Below are 18,712 nucleotides of genomic sequence, written 5' to 3'. Positions count from 1 at the left end.
CCCACTTGGGCTACATTAATTAACTTATTTTATTTTGAAAAATATTTTATATTGAAAACGACACTATCGGGTTAAAAACTAAAATTTTGTTTTATGTGGCCACAACTTTTAAAATAATCCAATAATGGCATCTCAATACCAATCAAATCCTATATAACCTCAATATAGGACTATGGAGATCAATGTGTTAAAAAAATACCACAACACAAGACCTTCCATAATCACATATAATAAGTATTATATTTTCATGGATCATGGGTCTAGTAGTGTACTAAAAAATAGTGCCAATATGTGATCAAGATATACACTATTTCTTATCGGTCCTCAATGCAATTTCTCAACGACATGAAATTACATTATCGCAATTTCTAAACAACATGAAATTGCCTTAGTGTGATTTCTAAACAACATGAAATTGCACAATTATGTCACAATCCAACATAAGATCTCATAATCAGTGACATCCAGTCATCTTTAAACTAAAATTTGTTTAAAGATACTATTTTATATTTCCATTTCTCAGTCAACAGGAGAAAAAATAACAATAGAATCAATAACAACAATCATTGAAAATAAATGCTTTAATAGACATCATAAAAGCATTATCGGTCGCATATAACTATAATATCCAGAAATACAAACTATATAACTCCCACTAACAAAAGAAATCAAAAGATTCTAAAACACCCATATTCTTTACATATTCTTTAAACAAAATGGGTCGTAAGCCTTTTGTTAGAGGATCAGCCAACATTGACTCAGTTATGATATTTTCAATTACAACGTCTCCATTTTTGACCAAGTCCTTAATAGTATAATATTTGATCCAATTAACATTTCAACCGTGACATTGTTGTTATTTATAAGAAAAGTAATTGTTTGTCACACATAATGCAATAAGATCAATTATGGGCAATAAATATTTCAACAAAAATAATTAGTACATTATAAACTCCCCTTTGGGCAGAGTGTATAATGTACAATTATTTTTCACAGCATGAAGTTTATAAAGCAACAATAAGGAGAATTACATATAATTGTCAATGATCCATCCCCTTTGAGCAAACAAATCCTTTAAATTATATATATCTCTATTATCTCAACATAGAGGGGAATTACACACAACTCTAAAAAATTTATCCCCATTAGGCAAATAAACCTTTTGAGTCACACATCCCCATCATTCATCTCTAATATATCAATATAAAGGGGAATTACATATAACTTTCAAAAATTTATCCCCTTTGGGCAGATAAACCTTTTTGAGTCATACATCCCCATCTTTTAATTTTGGAATTTATTTTCATGCAATTTTTAAATTAATATACACAATAACCCCCTTTGGGCAGGCAATTGTATATACTAATTTTTATCAATAAGGAACTTCAACAAAGTTTATGCCCAAAATTCATCAAATAATATGAAGCACTTTACAACATGTGCTTCCCAAGATCATATTGCATTTATCAAGCAACAATTTTTCCCACAAATTTTTTTTTTTTTTTTTTTTTTTTTGGGGTCAGAAAGATGGTTTTAATCCAAATCACCGAATTAACCCAACAAAAGAAAAGATAGGTGCCTCTAGCACTTCAATCAACATATTTCGTATTAAATTTAAATTACTCGTGCACCAAATACCAAGGCACCCAATTACTCCAGACAGGGAAAACAACCCACCATTCTATCACCTTTAGTTAATAGGTCCTCATGTTTAAATTAATAAATTAAAGTCTCACTAGCAATCTTAAGCACTCATGTCAAATCCCAAGTACATATAGGCAAGAGATTAAGACAAAACAGCAAATAGAAAAGTGAATGTTGATTCTGCAGCAAGAATTGCAATATGTTATGAAAGATAGCATCACTTCTGCAATTTTTTTTTTAAATGTTTCTGAATTCAATCTATGATAATAAGTTACAATATCTGCTATCACAATGTCAATTTATGCGAGAGAGTGTGAATAGAGTAAGATCCCGTGCATGGCGCAAGCAATATTGTTTGTTACTAGCAAAAATCAAGATTGATATAGAAGAAGATCTCTAATCCAATTGCCCTCTTAAACTTACTTTCCCTTCTCTTCTACGCAATGATCGTTCACATAAAATACTATCACAGACCATTGCTTATAGGGCATAATCGAATGAGAAGTTCACCATCCATCAAAGAAAGCCAAGTTCAGCAATCCATAAGCAGTACCCACGATTACCATTAATGGAATTCATCTAAATTTCATTGAAAAAACTGATCTTGAATTCGCCACAACGAGAGAAAACATCACTAACGGTCTCCGATTCCCACGGAATCATCCGCTTCCATCTAGCTACAAAACGCCTCACACAAAACCAGAACTACTCAAGAAGCCATCGTTCTAACTACTTTTCCCTACTACTCAGCCAAAACGGATATCCCATAAAGAATTATCAAATTATACACTCAATTCACACACAAATCAAAATCCCCGGCAAGCATGCCACTTATTCTCATGCAAAACCGCCTGAAGTAATAAAATCCCTAGTCCCAGCAGCATTAAAGTGCCAAAGAAGAACAATACTCAAAAGTAAATCCACATCCGCACGCCACATTGCAAACGAAGAACCACCTCAACGAATCACATTCCAATCGAATCCGAACTAAAAAAAAAAAAAACCCAACTCCTTGACACCCGAAACAGGAGCCCTAGGGTTTCGCGAGGGGGCGCGGGACCGCGCCCAATCACACAGTCCTTCTCGCGCGGTGAATCGGACGTGCTCGTCGTCGGTGGGTTTCCGGCGTTTCATGCATGGATCATTAGAAAAATTAATATTTTGATGTCCAATCTACTCAATGTGAATGCATTATTTTTATTCAATTAAACAAACACCGTCAGCTCCTCCCCCGCCATAAACATAGCCCCAGGACATAAAAGAATGAAGACCCTTCATTCCACAATTTCCAGAACATTAAAAAAAAAAAAAAAAAAAAAAACTTCTGATTTAAGAGATCAACTTAACCCTTGAACAGGCACAAAAAAAAAAAAAAAATCTTTGCAAACCCATCATCCAAAAACGCCGAATGTCAGCATCTAACGGGGTCATTGCACCGAAACAAGAATGCGAAACATGCGCATAAGAGGCTATCAATAGCAAAGCAATCCAAATCCATACTTGTACCCCTCCCATACCAAACCCATCCAAGAAAAACCAAATCGATTATCGAACGATCACGCCAAAATAATCATGTCACTGAAGGAACGAACATGAAGCAATGGTTTTCCAAATTAAGATTTCAAAATCTAGAGAACGGAGAGGAAGATGGGGGCTTACTTTAATGCAACAAAAGGATGCTAAAACACATACATAAAAATACCCATGCAACAATTTACGACGAACAAGTAATTTGAAAATTCTAGAACTTTTTAGGTATAAAGCCTAGAATTTCAAATTTAAAATTCTCTCTCAGTTCTCAATGAAATTATACAAATTATATATGATTGGAAAGATCTCGACATGTAGAAAAAAAGCCTTATGGTTTTAGGATCAATCAAGCAAAAAAATCCACACGAAAGACAATGCCCATATTTGGCTCAAAGAGGAAAATTTCGAATTTGTCCATAAAAATATAAAATTTGGGTTCTACAATCATATATGACTAGCTCTGATACCGCATGTAGAATATTATTCTCATAAAAAATTGATCAATTAAGAACAAACGGATCCATACATGATTGTAAAACACCGAAATCAATAAATACAGCAGAATTAAAGCGTACCTGTTTGAGCCATTGCTTTACTTGAAGAAAACTAGATCACTCTGATAATCAATGATCTATTGGAATACCAGATCTTCCTCTCTATGACCTATTTCGGTATAGCAGCTTTCAATGGGATTAAAGCAACTGATAGGTATAACCTACCTTTTTATAGGCTAGAGAGGGGACCTAGCAAACCATAATCAACAGTGTGTCAATCGGGCCCTTCCCATTACGGGCTTCAATCAAATACAATTGCCTACACTTTGCTGCTCAACTAGGCCCGTTAACAATAGATGCCAATACCCAATTCAATCAAATCACTTTAAGGTATAAAAAATATTGGAATATCCATTAACCCGATTATTTAAAATAGAAAATCAATTAATTAATGTAAGCCCATATTATAGGAAATTTCCAAAACTTAAGGCATTTACCGTCACCACCGCCGATGTTGACAACCATTTTGGCATTCTCGAATTCGCAATAAGTGACCATGAATTTGCCCATGAAAATGGTAGACATACACTTCATGGCATTGTTGAAGTGGCTGTTGTACCTTGGGTCTATCCCAGTGTAGTCGAAGAGGATCGCGCCGTTCGCCAGCTTGAAAGGGTTGTCTTTTCCCTAAATCATTTCATCTTTTAAGTAAAACCTACAGAGCAAGCGTTCATGTATAAAATTGTCAACAATGTGTAGACAGCCATACAATCACAATATTCATTTAAAGTGATCGCATCTTGTCACTATTAAGGTAATTAATATATATAGATGCAGATGACTCCTGTTGATGTGCTTAATGCATTTAATAGCCATCACATTACTTCCTCGAAATTTTTTATGGCATTTTCATATATTCAACAACATTGAAATTTAACTTCAAGTATCAAGCTAATCAATTTTGCATGAGATGCGACGGGGATATTATTGCATAAACTTAACTATCGAACATGGTGAGTCCCACAAAATGTGACAGTTCGAATTCATTTATCTGCGTTCCACGTTCTCAAGGAAACCTCGTCAAAGAGTAAAAGCAACCATGGCGCCATGCTAGCCCCTTGCTCACTCACATAGTACTTGCTCAAGGGGCCCAGGCGGTACGTCCTCTTAGGCCGCCTGGCTTTGTCCTGCATGAGGGTGCACGAGAGGAAAGAGAAGCTGGCGACCAAACGCAGGATGCGGTTGATGGTGATTGCAGCATCGGGATTCTTGATGGAGAGGCGGGACACAATGTGGATGGGCGAGAGCTGAGCAGAGCTCTCGGACAAGAGCTTGAGGATGCCGAGCTCGATCGTGGACTTCAAGACCAGGGGAACGCACGAGATCATGTCTTGTTTGAAAGCGAACAAGAACTCTTCGTCTTCTTGGGCGGTGGTGACCGCTAGGGTTTCGTCCAAACTCATGTTTCCTGAATATTTTTTTTTTTTTTTCCTTTCTTAGGTTCTTTTCAATCCGCATAGTAGGAGAGACTGCGCTTTGGAGTGGGAAGTGGAGAGGACTAAGAAGTTGTTTGAAAAGAGTGTGTGACAATGGAGTTGCTTTTATAAGGTAACTGATGAGCTGTGCGCCGTGCTAGGTTTCTCAGGTCGTTTATTTTTTCTGTAGAAAAAATAGCCTTTATTGCCCTACCATATTCCAAGATTTTACGCAAAGAAGAATCACAGAGTATGAGATTTGGATGGATATGTACTGTCGTCACCCTCGAAAAAGCATGAAAAGAACTCGCTTTCTGCTAAGGAGAGAACGGGTGGCAGAGCTCTAGATAAGTTTTAGCGAAATGCCAATACCCTACCAAAGAAAATAGGCTGCCTGTTATACCCACCAGATCTTGTGCAATGTTGTAGTTATCATTATAATGCTACAGCCAAATACCGCCGGTCTAGGACGAAAAGATAGGAAGTATCGCAGCCACTGGATCAGTTGCCATCTTCTCCTTTTCTTCCACCAACTACTCTAATGACACGCTCCTATGGGTTGGTACAATAATAGACTCTATTGTCCTGCTTCAAGAGTATACCCTAAAAGTTAAGTAAGGAAGGAAGATTAAGTGCCCAAATTCTAGAAACATAGATCTTTCTTATAGAATATGTAATCGAATTGACTCCTGCACCCTATAATAGGATCATAATAGGATCATATAGCTCACCAGCGCAGCCTTTACTAGTCACACCAATCCCACACCTCACATGATGGCCATCCATCGACTCGGGTTCTCCAAGCCCATACCTTGTGCAATGTCAAGCGTTTATGTTTTTAATCAATTAAGTCTAGGTGAATTTTGACTAAGGAATCGCCACTAGTCCATTTGGAGTCGATTAAAAATCCAAGAAGATATGGAAGAATATCTTACTATTTACATATCTAAAGATTCTAAACTCGGTGATTTGATCACGTTAGCCTTAAGGCTAACGTCCTTTTGATACCTAACCTAATCACATGCTAGTTAACACCATAGTAGCCTATCCAAGTGTTCTAAGTAGCATCCTAACCATCTTAAAGCAGGAAAGTGACATCCAAAATTGAAAAGCACAATCAATTATAATTATAATAGAAAGCATGCAAATATTCTAAGATTGTCCCTAAAATAGAAAAAGGCAATAGGAAAAGGAGAAGCCTATTTTCCAATTTTAGGATTTAATTTCTAAAAAAAATTTGAATTTTTTTATGATTTTTCTAATTTTTCAGTTTTTTTTTTATGGATTTTCTATTTTTTTAGTGATTTTCTGAATTTTCTAAAATTCTTTAATGATTCTCCGAATTTTCTATATTTCTATAATTTTCTGAATTTTTAATTTTCATTATTATTTATTATTATTGATATTTTTAAATATTAATACAAAAGAAATTCGGACCGGATTAAGAGACCGACCCAACTAGACAAACCCGAATCCTATCGGAGCAGGCTGGGCTAAAAAAGCTAAGGCCCACTTTGAATTAATCCCAAACAGCCCACTCAAATTCTATCCCGCGTCCATTTTCTCTTCTTAACCCGAACTTTCTCTTCGGCCCATGATACACTAGCTCACCGACCTTCCCAAAATTAAATTAAAAACATAGCCCATTTCCTCATTCTTTATTTTTCCCCTTTTTTCACTCTTGCCTCTGGTTTTTCGTTTTCTTTTATTTCTTTTCTCTTTTGTGTCCTCTTTCCCTATTTGGTCTCTTTCTCCTGCATCTTCTCCTTCCAGCCATCTCCATCCCGAAGCCCCCTTTTCACCTGCAGTCTGCCGTAGCTGAACCAAGAACCATCAAACGCCAGAGTCTTCTTTCAGGCATTTTAGCAAACGTATGGTATGATATGCGGTTCGAGATTCCAGTTATAAATTAAACTCCGTTTCGATGCTTTCGTCAGTTTAAACATGGTAAAAGATGTTCAAATCAACATTATTCGCTACAAAAAAAGCTTCAATTTCATATGACTAAACGACGAATCTATCGACTGGACTCGGCTTTATTGATTCTTAAGGAACAAAGGAAAATTGACTATACTAGAGAGAGATCATTACCTGGTTCGTGATGAACGACGGCCTAACCAGAATCAGCACAGACAAAAATGAATGATATCGACGATGAACAGCTTCAGTTGAGACCCTCTTCCGTTCGTGAAGAAAGGCTCAAAGGTTCTCACTGCGAGATCCTTTGAAGAGAACTTCACCAATTTTCTTCCTCTCAAACTTCGCTTTGCGCTTTGATTGAGTACACGCCTTCTTCTCCTTCGTTCGGCCAGATATGGTGATCTTCCTTCTCTCCTCCCTCTCTTCCGTGCCGCTAGCACCCACGCTAACCTCACCTCTGCGGGGGAATCCTTTTTCGTCAGCCACACCAGCTCAATGCATTCTAGAAGGTGCCGTGCCGAGGACTACTTGAGTCACTCGCGCACTTCCATCGGGTCACCTGACTCTGCATCCTTCACCCTTCCCCCTATGTCCATCATTTCTCTTCGTCACAGTCGATATGCCCACCAAGTAAAGGAGTTGCATGAAACCACTACGGTTTACCTAATGACCACTCTTCCAACATGGAAGAAGAAGGTGGGGAGTTCGAATCTCCAGAGTTAGAATGAAGACGATTTAGTTTCAAGAGTGCGTTTCGACTCTCACGCTCTATAAGAAGGTAAGACAAAAGTCTGAGAGTAAGAGTTAGAGTAGGAATATAGTGTAACCGATAAAAAAAAAAAAAAAAAAAGTTGCGTGCGTGAAGGAAGGAAAGAAATGTTGGGGCTGGGCCTCCAAGCTTTAGATGGGCTTAAAGAAACAACAAAAGTGAGCTAAAAAGAAATAAAATATAGGGCCGAAGAATCAATTAAATGGGCTAAAAAGAAATAAGAAGATGGGCCAAGGGAGAGGGATTTTAGGGGGCCTGAATATAATGCTGAGTGGAACAGACGCGCCAGCCCACACAATTTCTCATTTATCTTTTTATCATTTCGTTCATTTTCATCTTATATATATTGCTTTTTACCTTCTTCTTTTTTGCAAAATAAATGGATATTTAAAACATCAACAAAAATTCAGGTGTTGACAATAATTAACTTATATATAAATATCTATTATTTTAGGAAAATTGAAATTAGTAAACATTCATTTTTACTTTATTTACTTGAATTATAACTCCTAGTACTTAATGGAATCGCATTTTGAAAAACCATGGACACAGAGGAGAGTATCTTCTGAACCTTCCCAACGTCACACAATTAGTGACCTAATTGAAATTTTCATAAATGTTATCCAAAATCTAGGTAAATTAATAGTTGTTGTGGTTCACTAAATAAATTAATTAATGTAGAATTAAGTCGGAAAACATTTGTAACCTTTGGCTTCATTTATGTCTAAATTTTTTGTACAACAAAAAATTTTTCATTTATTAATTTTTGCAAATGATACACATTATTGTTTTTAGGAAATGTTTTCTAAATCATTTATTTTTCACGTAATAAACCATACCTTGAAGTGAGGATTTGTCATAACCAAACCAAGCACTTGTCCTTGTGATAACCCTACTTTTAGATTGATTATTAACCTTTCACTTTTTGATAAATCTAAATCTTATAGACCTCATGCATTGACTTTTATTTAAGTCAAAACAATTCAAACGTAGACTCACAGATTTTTTTCATAATTTTTGTAAAATTTCCACAATATTTAATTTTTTTATGAGAAAAAAAAACACATGTTGCATATCTTTAAGCAGAAACAAACTCGCCTAAAAGTGTCATTTTTCATGGATTAGCATGCTTGTAGGTAGATTTAAAACCTTACCCGACACCGGCAATGCGCGCCAACAGTTTTTCAGAAGCTATAAGCTGGACTCATCTTGGAACCAATTAAATTGCCACTGTAAAAAAATAAAAAATAAAAAAATTCGACTGAAATCATGAACTATCATGATTCGGGAAATAATTGGGACTCGTGATCGCCAATTTATCCCAAACAAAATGCTCATACATTGGAAACATCGTCAACTAGGTTTGTTAATGCAAAATAGATTAAAATCAACATACACAAATGAATGTGAGCATACGTAGTTTATACGTTTCGTTTCATTACATTTTCAAGAGCTAATTGATGGACAAGAATTTTCCATTCTAAAATATTTTATCTAAAGTAACCTTCACTGATAAAGCTCTCCTAGGGGAATGGGGTCATCTACAAAGCTTCCCGCGACATGGCCCAAACCTGCCATCAACAACCGATCGTCTCCTTTCGTCATCATTGCAATACAAGACGTCATTAGAAAGGCCAGTTATACAGAGGTGGCCAATTTAGTGGAAGAAGACAATCAACAGGCGCGGAGAAAAAAGGATATACTTTCAACATATATTGAAATGAGTTAGGAAGGTCCGATTTAATGACGGAATTAATCTACGCAGCATAATTTTCTTTAAACTTTGTTTGTTCGTAGATGAAGGAAGAAATTTTACTTCTCTACAAGGGGAAAAAAGAACCTGTGACACAGCAAGAAAATTGATTACCGGGATAAGAAAACCCTTCTTTGACGATGTAGGGTAGATCAAAGTTTTTGCCTCCGAGATGGTATGCTTGGACAGTATGAGCCTAGGGCATTCGCTGATGCCGCCACCGACGTCGACGACAGTGGTTGCGTCATTTGGGAGCTCGAAAGGGTCACCCTCTCCCGTATTCACCGCGTCCTTTAAGTGAAACTGGTAGAGTAAGAATTTATGTACAAAACCTAGTTAGCAATGTTTCATCCTCACGATCAAAAATGTCATTTCTAACTACTATTATCGGCCACATGCCACAGCCAGCCAATCACAATATTCAATAAAGTGATGCGATGCCGTAGCAATTAAGGTAATTTCAAGTAATTACCTTAACCATTTTTCAGGCGGTGGTGGTAGCGCCCACCACACTGGCGAGCCGTTGCCCCTTCTTCTTTTTCCAGTTTGTTTTTTTCTTTTTTAATTATTGTGGCATTCTTTTAGTTTAAATATTATTTGAATAAAATTTAAAGGAAAAATTGATAAAAAAATTCCACATAGGAAAGAGAAATGAATTTAAAAATGCCACATTAAAGTTTTTCATTAGACAAACTGACAATACTAATAGAAATACTTGATTGTACTAATTTGACAAGTTTTAGAACTTGATTGAATTTTTTTGAAAGTTTTAAAACTAGTGGCCGGGGAGGACTTGTGACTAGCAAGGACTCGCAGTCCTCGCCCAATGCCCAACAATGGCTTATGGAAGAATTTGTACAAGTGTAATAAAATTTAAGACACTTTTTTTTTTTTTTTTTGGCTAAAATTTGGGTGTTTAGTCGAGTTTGATTGAAGAATAAAGATTGCCCATGAAACTTTCACGATGGATTATGACAATGGGACCACAATAACAAGCTTGCTAACCACATATGAAAGATGCTTAAGTTGTGAACTTTTCATGATTGACGATGTGTTTCACTTTGCAAGATACATTAATGAGTTTCCAAGGCAAATGAGACTTTAATTCTCACATCAAACCATGCAAACATGTAGATGACAAATTGGGGCAGTTTATTGTTTTTACCACCTTATTTGACTCCGGGGACTTACGAGGGGAATACTCGGAGGAACAAGGCGTCTTGCGTCCTTTCACAATCCTTCATGATGCTAGAATTTGATCAAATCCAAAGTGTAATCAAACTTAGACTCAACTAGAAAGGCTTTCTAATTGGCCCGGGATAGAAGCAGATGTCCAACACTGATGGGCTGCGTGTGCTCTATGCAGTGCCATGAAGCTGTCCAAGAAGAAGTTGGGGCTTTGTCAATTCAATACCTTCCTGTCTATGGGAAAACCATAACTATAGATTTCGTAGAACGATTGCTCTGTTTCTTAAAGGGAAGTAATACCTGCATTTTTGTTTTTGTCGACTTTTCAAATTTAGTAAGATGGCAACTTTGTACTAGGTCGTCGATGCGCTGGCAAGTTCTGCTAAAAAATGTAGTATTCTATTGATGTCTAAGAAGAATATGCTGGAATCTTCTATCATCCTTCATCAGGCGCTTTGCTTTCTCTCATTTGCCTTCTATACATACCCTTGTGACCTTTTAACGGGAGCAAATGGAGAAGAGCACAGCTGACCCGCACCCTCTGTTTTTCAAAAGGCTAATCAAAGTAAAAGCTTGTATTGCGCATGTCTTTATATGTTAGAGAAGCAATTTTTTTTAGCCCACCAATTTGGCCATACATGCAAAATAAGTCGCAAATGAAGATGGGATAATTGGTATAGGTAGTAAGAACGAACTTTCATTCCTTCTTCCAATAAACCAAACCCACGCATAGGTGGTATAGGCGGTCCGAACCAACTTTTATTCCTTCTTCAAGTAAACTAAACCAATAATTGGGGTAGTGGTCGCAACTACCTCTTATTCCTTCTTCGAATGAACCAAGCCAAGAATGACAGGGAATCTGCACTTCTTATGTATATTCCTAGTAGGATGACTTAATATATCAACAGTCACTATAGTATATGTATCCATGGAGGCCACTATTATCATGGTATGAGCTTTTAAAATTAAAATAATAATAATTCAGCATATATCTTATGCTATTTGATAACTTTGTTAAATATGATGTCGACGATGATTGCACTCGCTTAAATTCAATTCAATCGAATCATGGTGTCTGGATTAGCCTGCTATTCTACTACGTCTCTATCAAACATATAATTGCCAACATTGTGAAAGAGAATTTTAGTGCAAGACTAATGAATGTCCCATTGAACATGTTGAGAAGACCTCTATCATCAACAAGGTCTACTTAATATGATGTCTATTTCACTTCAAGAAGAGTGAATGTGTGACGGTTGTGACACATATCAATGAATTCCATATCGTCGTTAGTCAATTTAGTTTAGTTGAAATTGACTTTAGTGATGAGGTATGTGCTTTGACTCTATCCTCCTTATTGTCTGATAGTTGGAATACTATTGTTATTGCTTTTAGTAATTCCTCTGAGGTCTAAAAGCATGACGTCTAATGAAGTCTGTGATTTGATTCTAAATGAGGACATTCATAAAAGAGAATTTCTCAAAGCTATGTTTACTAGTTTAATAGTTGAAAGTAGAGGAAGAATTAGTACTTGTGTTAGCAGGAGTAGCGTGAATGTGAATAGACGCATCTAGACTATGGTAGGTATCATTGTTTCATGTAATAATGTCATAGGGGTATCTTAAAAGGGATTGCCTTAAACTAAAGAACAATAAAGGTAAAGGAATTGAAGTTGAGGCTACTGACCATATTGCTTCAATAAATAATAATTACTCAAATATGTTAATTATGTCTCATCTAGCATTGAGGATTTGTCATTTGTAGAGAAATAATGGATTTTGATTGCTCATTTTACAGTACACCAAATAGAACCAGTTTACTACCTCGTAGTGCACAAATAGTAAAGTGTAGTTGGGGGCACAACATGAGTGAGATGTTGTGCATTTTGGCAACACCAGAATTAAAATGCATGATGGTATCATGAAAACATTGACTTGAGTGGGGCATGTTCTAGAGTTGAGGAAGAACTCAATTTCTTTAAATGCCCTAGGTTCAGCTGGATGTTGGTATTCCATAAAGTAGAGTTTTGAAAATTGTTTAAAGTGCCTTGATAATAATGCAAGGAATCTAGCATAGTGACCTATATTAGTTTCAACTTGGGAGAGATTGGCGGATTTCACCGAGGAAACGCTAGATGCATATGTTCAAGAGTTTGAACTATGGCAAATGTGTTCAAGGTACGAAAGAAAGAGAAGCTTAAAGATTCTAAGTGAAAGGAATCTGTTGTGATTTTAAGTGGCTAGGATTGAATATATGTAGGTGTTGTAACTTAAGCAAACATCAAAAAGTGTAGTTTGGTGCCACTGTTGGAGAAACCACAAAAATTGCAGAGGTGGTTCCTTGGATGTTCACAAGTTATCACAATTTCCATTGAGGAGAACTGGTAGGTTTATGCTAATAGTTGCGGATGACTACTTAAGGAGGATTTGTGTGTTCATGTTGATTTACAAGTTTGATGTTGCCGTCCAAATCAGGTTGTTAAGATCTTTGATTGAAATTGAAACTAATAAGATGATCAATGATATGTGGAATGCCAGTAGCCTGAAATTCTACTTAGAATTATTAAATGAATTCTGCAAGGAGGAGGGCATGGTGAGATACTACACTAGTCCCAGTGAATCACAAAAAATTGCCGAGTTGATGAGTAGATTTGTGTTAAGAATAGGCCTATAAAATGCTCTCTAGCACTAGTATGGTTAGGAAACTTCTAGTGGATATGCTTAGTGTAATGAACTATCTGGTGAATAGATTATGATTAAGTGTGATTGGATGTTCTACTCTTGAGAAAGTCGTCAATAAACATTGTTGATAATTCTATTTTTAGAGTATTTGGTTGCTGAATTTATGTTCAAGTTAATAGAAAGCTTGATGAAATGGTAAGAAAATGCATATTCCTAGCTATGCACAAGGTGATTCCTATTGGTTGCAATGTCCCAACTTAAATTCAACCGCTTTCAATAGAAAAGTTATATTTGACGAGTCTCCAGTATTTGTAGGTAAGAGTGGTTATGAAAGTATTTATACAAACCTAGACATTGTTAAGCTCAAGGTAGAGTTTTATAGTTGCAACCGAAACTCCTAAGGTAGCAAGTGCTAAAAGTTGACATGGACTTTTTTGTAGTGAGATGGAGCTTGTAAAATTATCAGTTGTTGTAACTATTGAGTTTGATAAGGTGGGACTTCAACCTCAGGACGAGTATGGATTCAGCACTGATTTTGCTTTATTAGTGATGGAACCGAGTGAAGTGGCAAAAACTGCAACCGGGTTGGCGTTCCCATGAGATCTATGGTCGTGGTGAAATTCAAGACAAAGTTAGTAGAAGTCTGTGGCAGTTGAGCCTATAAGGGTCAGTGGGAGAGTAGTGGCGATGAATTAAAATTCCAGTAAAGCAATTGTAACTTATGTTGTGGAGGTGGAGATATGTTAGAACTACATCTCAATTTGGAGCCCATGAGCGAAATTCAATCCGAACGGAAGTGGGTTACAGTCACAGTCGAGAAAATAAAAGTCCAACTTGGACTTTATAGTAAGCCCTGTAAAGTCGATTCGGAAAACACACCAATTTCCTAATCCATGCAGAGATGGCTCAAGAAAGTTTCCTTTTTAAAGTTTTAAATTAATTCTTTCCAAGACGTGGTATTTTCATGTCATTGATGCAGAATGTGGTCTCCTGCTTGGTGGCTTCCATTGTATCTCTTGGCGAATTTGCATCAGTTTTAAGGGTGGATAGTGAATTGCATCCATGGAAGAACGAGCGTGTCTTAGAAGCCAATAAATACTATGATAAGATTTGTCATTTTTTTTTTTCCGAAATTAAAGATTCTTTCAGAGGAAATTTTGAGGGCCAAACATTGAGTTATTCGGTGTAATTAAAGGATGAAAAACATTAAGAATGTTAAAGTGATTTGATTGCGATTGTAATCTGCATTACATGCGTTTTTCTTTGCGGAGTAGGTCACACCGTCCAAACTACATAAATTTTATATCTGATTTACTTTCATGTTTTATATATTATTGTGTTCGACCACTTAGTTTGGCAAATACTCAATAATCGGTTCATCCAATATGAGTTCCATATAGTGCGCGAAGCATTAAAGCTTATAAACGACAAAGTCACCCATGTATACCCCTCAAATCCAAGTACATGGGCAACTAATTGTCGAAACCAAAGTAGATGCAAAAACAATAATCAAAGGACCGGAATCGCCTGGGGAAAAGGATAGTTTTAAGGAGCAAAACCTCTTTTCTTTTGTAGTACGGGAATATGATTTGTTGTAGTTCTTTTAGTAATGAAAGGTTAAAAAGGTGCAACTTTTTTCCATAAAGCACCATGCCACCATGTGCAGACCTCTAACGTTGGAGATGATATGCTGTGGACGTCATGAGTTCGACGCATGCTTTTTCTAACGTTAAACATCAAAATGACTTGAAATAATACTATGAACCCTGTCTTTATCATCTATTGAACTTACGTAGGAACCTTTACATTTCACTATTTAGAGGAGGTGCACGGGCTCAGAAGGCAATTCACCTCGATAGCTCAAGAAAGATGGCAGAGCAGGTGCGTTATCCGCCTTCACTTTAGCTTGCCTCTCTCTTATTACTAGCCTATGACTATGACTTGCTACGAATATAGCTAACTTTGTTGTGCTTGCTGGCAATACGGAAGGTCACGATGATGGCGATCAAGGTGGATCTTCAGTGCAGTCGCTGTTACAAGAAGATCCAGAAAATTCTGTGTGAGATCCCCCGTGAGTTCCCCCGCCTTCGCCTTATAACCCTTATCGTATCGAAACTTGTGCTAATAATTCAGAAAATTCGAATAACGTTCCCTCGGCTTTGCCTCCCCTTTCCTCTCTCTCGAAAGTGCGTGCATCAGTTCTTTTGTGCAGTACATCTTTCCTTACTATGTATGATGAATAACAAGATGTGCTCGTGGGACATGGAGTTATCAAAACTTTGTGAATGCAGAAGTAAGAGACCGAATCTTCAACGAGAAACAAAACACAGTGATGATCACAGTGGTGTGTTGCGACCCCGAGAAGGTCCGACAGAAGATATGTTGCAAGGGAGGAGAGATCATTCTAGGCATCGACATAATACCCCCCAAGCCAGACAAAGAGGTCCCAAAACAGAAGCCACGTAGGAAGGAGCCATCCACTGAAACGGATCAATCCCCTCCACCGACACCACAAAAACAAAATCCTCCTCCCGTTCCTCCTCCACCGGTGATAGGTTACCCGGTGCCTGTGATGGGCGGGGCGTATGTTTGTCTCCCGTGTCGTAATCAGGGTTGTGGTTGGTTCTGTCCATGTAACTGTCACTGCGGGAGGCCATCATGGCCGATGTGCCATGATGGGTGTGGGAAACCGGCCCACGAGTGCAGATGCAGGAGGCCACCGATGTGCCATGATGGGTGCGGGAAACTGGCCCACGAGTGCAGATGCAGGAGGCCGCCACCGATGTGCCATGATGGGTGCGGGAAACCGGCCCACGAGTGCAGATGCAGGAGGCCGCCACCGATGTGCCATGACGGGTGCGGGAAACCTGCCCACGAGTGCAGATGCAGGAGGCCACCGATGTGCCCTAATGGGTGTGGTAGGCCGTCCCACGAGTGTGGATGCTGGAGACCTAGTTACCCGAGGTGTTGCGACCGATGCAATGATGGAAGCGCCTCTTCATCATGGATGCCGCATCGTTGCGATCATTGAAGGGCACTGGCGTGCGGCAATGCCCGGTACGAGTGCGGAAGTTCCTAGTCATTTGTGGAAGCCAAGTTTCGTGGTACTTGTTGAAACATGGTTTTCATTTCCATCGATTGAGAATTTCTGTTAAATAATTATGTGAACCTTCCGCTCACATGATACCCCGTTTGATATTTCAATAAATATCAACCATCGGTTCATGAGAACGATGTTTTATTGCTAGTTAAGATTTGTCGAGTCACCGAGAGGAGCATGGTTCGGATAGAGTATTTTCACAATAGATGTATGCAAACTCTGTGACATCTTGTTTACGTGTGCAAATGAAGTTTGACATGTTGAATTATGGCTAACAAATTTTTAACTTATTACATACGTGTATTACCTATTATCATGTGTGCTTGTCTTTAATGTTTTTCTCCAGATAATTACATAAATGGTCTATTAACTTTGTTTTACTATACAATGTCATCTCTTGACTTTTAATTTGTCCAAATTAGTCTTTAACTATTGGAAAATATTTAATCTAATTCTTAAACTATATGAAAATATTCAATATTTTCCGTTCATTAATTTAAATTAAAGAAACCTATTGATGTGGTTTCCAATCCAATAAATTTGAATGGTGGGGAAAACAAGTTACACATAGATTACAATGTAAGAATTTCATTTCAAATTAGGATATAATAATCCACATGATCAAGTAACCATAAACTTGTTCACACCCCAAATTTATTTTTCTTGTTTTAAAGTAAATGGATAAAAAGATAGACAGCTCATCATTTTTAACATCCAATTAACCATATAATAATTTAAGTCGCCAAATAATATCTAATTTATCATTAAAGCAAAATGAATAATTACATTGAACATATACCAATAGTTTAGGGATTACATTAAAAAAATTAAAACTTTAAAAATGACATTGCACATTAAGCTAAAGTTCAAAAATCATTTTTGCCATTTTTGCCATTTTTTTTTGCTGATTTGATACTCCTAATATTTGGTTATGGGGCATTTTTGCCGAAATAGCCAATCTAGATTATATTAGATACACCTGGAATATTCTTTTTCTGTCCTTTTATACTTCGGAATCCATAAGAACCATCCATTACACATGAATAGGACGGAAGGATCTAGACAAATGTCTAGCAAATAACAATATCAACAATTGGAAAACATTTTCCGTTTGAAATATTTGATAAATGAAAGACATTATCATTATCCATAACATTTTTATATCTAAATATTTTGTGAACAATGAAAATATTTTTCATTCATTTATTTTTATAAAAGATACAAGTAATCATTTTAAAAAAATGTTTTTTGAATATTCAGTTTTTGTGAAACAAACGCACTAGTTTCACTTTCAATCACATCCTTCCGTTGGCTTTCCCACCAAGAAAAAAGTTACACAAATGAAAATACATAAGCTAAAAATGACATTACATGTACAAGACAAGGCCATCTGGTGATCAATATCATTTAGTTCACGCGCCCTTGAGCAGATGCCCACATTGAACACGACAGATCAATTCCTACCGCTTTGCTTAATATTAATGCATGAATAGATTTGAATCGCCAAAGAAAACCCGACTTATGCAAAATGTCTTCATTGTTGGCAACCAATTATGTACAAACATGTTTATGAAGGATGAAAGTATTTTTCATGAATTTATTTTTATAAGTAACATAACTGATCATTTTTTGAGAAAATATTATTTAAATTATTTATTTTCTGCGAAATAAACAAACTGTTTATTATCTTATTTTTGTGACAAGAAAGTGAACCATGTGTTGCGTGCAGGCTCTTAACTAAGCCAGTAAGTTTGGGCTTGGGCATGACAACACAACTGTTTGGGCCCAAGTGGACCTGCTCAAGCCCGCCTGGGCCCGTCGTGGGGTGTGTTGAAATCTTCATGGCATGTGAAGCCCACACTTCTTTTTCTAACTTATCTATGAACTACAATTGAATGCACTCGATCATCAAGCAAGATTTCAATCGAAACACACATTATTGTCCCGTGATGAGTTCGCGGAGTCTAGTACGCCATGTCAGTTCATCACTCTAGGGATCCAAAAGACTTCGTACCATTAAAGGTGGGAAGTATCTTTCGTGTTAGAGATACCGAATCTCCTACTTATCTGCAACATTATGAATGATTCTTTCATCAAATGTGTTGAGACGTGCCTCTAACATGCAGGTATAGGATGGTGGAGATAGTCGGGTCGGGCC

At 37.0% G+C, this 18,712-nt stretch overlaps 1 protein-coding gene across 4 annotated transcripts; it reads right to left on the bottom strand.

Annotated features, from left to right (window-relative positions):
- Window positions 1–1,491: 1,491 nt before the first annotated feature.
- On the bottom strand, window positions 1,492–5,221 carry LOC120293363 (caffeic acid 3-O-methyltransferase-like). 4 transcript variants are annotated; one of them, XR_005551125.1, is made up of 3 exons: window positions 4,671–5,221; window positions 4,288–4,383; window positions 1,492–3,917 (listed from the first exon to the last, which is right to left on the bottom strand). XR_005551125.1 is itself a non-coding variant. In XM_039312497.1 (2 exons), exons 1-2 carry the CDS (start codon window positions 5,129–5,131, stop codon window positions 4,366–4,368), a joined length of 351 nt encoding a protein of 116 aa, XP_039168431.1. In that variant the 5' UTR covers window positions 5,132–5,221; the 3' UTR covers window positions 1,492–4,365. The 4 variants fall into 4 exon arrangements, 1 of the variants encoding a protein (XP_039168431.1); XR_005551126.1 differs by having other exon boundaries at window positions 4,799–5,221; XR_005551124.1 differs by having other exon boundaries at window positions 1,492–4,383.
- Between the last annotated feature and the right edge of the window lie 13,491 nt (window positions 5,222–18,712).

This window comes from Eucalyptus grandis, chromosome 5, assembly GCF_016545825.1.
Source record: "Eucalyptus grandis isolate ANBG69807.140 chromosome 5, ASM1654582v1, whole genome shotgun sequence".
NCBI lineage: Eukaryota > Viridiplantae > Streptophyta > Magnoliopsida > Myrtales > Myrtaceae > Eucalyptus > Eucalyptus grandis.
The sequence above is the reverse complement of the archived record's forward strand: the minus strand, read 5'-3'. Positions and strand labels throughout refer to the sequence as shown.

Bases quoted from the DNA above. Each gene is read 5' to 3' on its own strand.
- LOC120293363 (XM_039312497.1), bottom strand. From the start codon at position 5,131: ATGAGTTTGGACGAAACCCTAGCGGTCACCACCGCCCAAGAAGACGAA.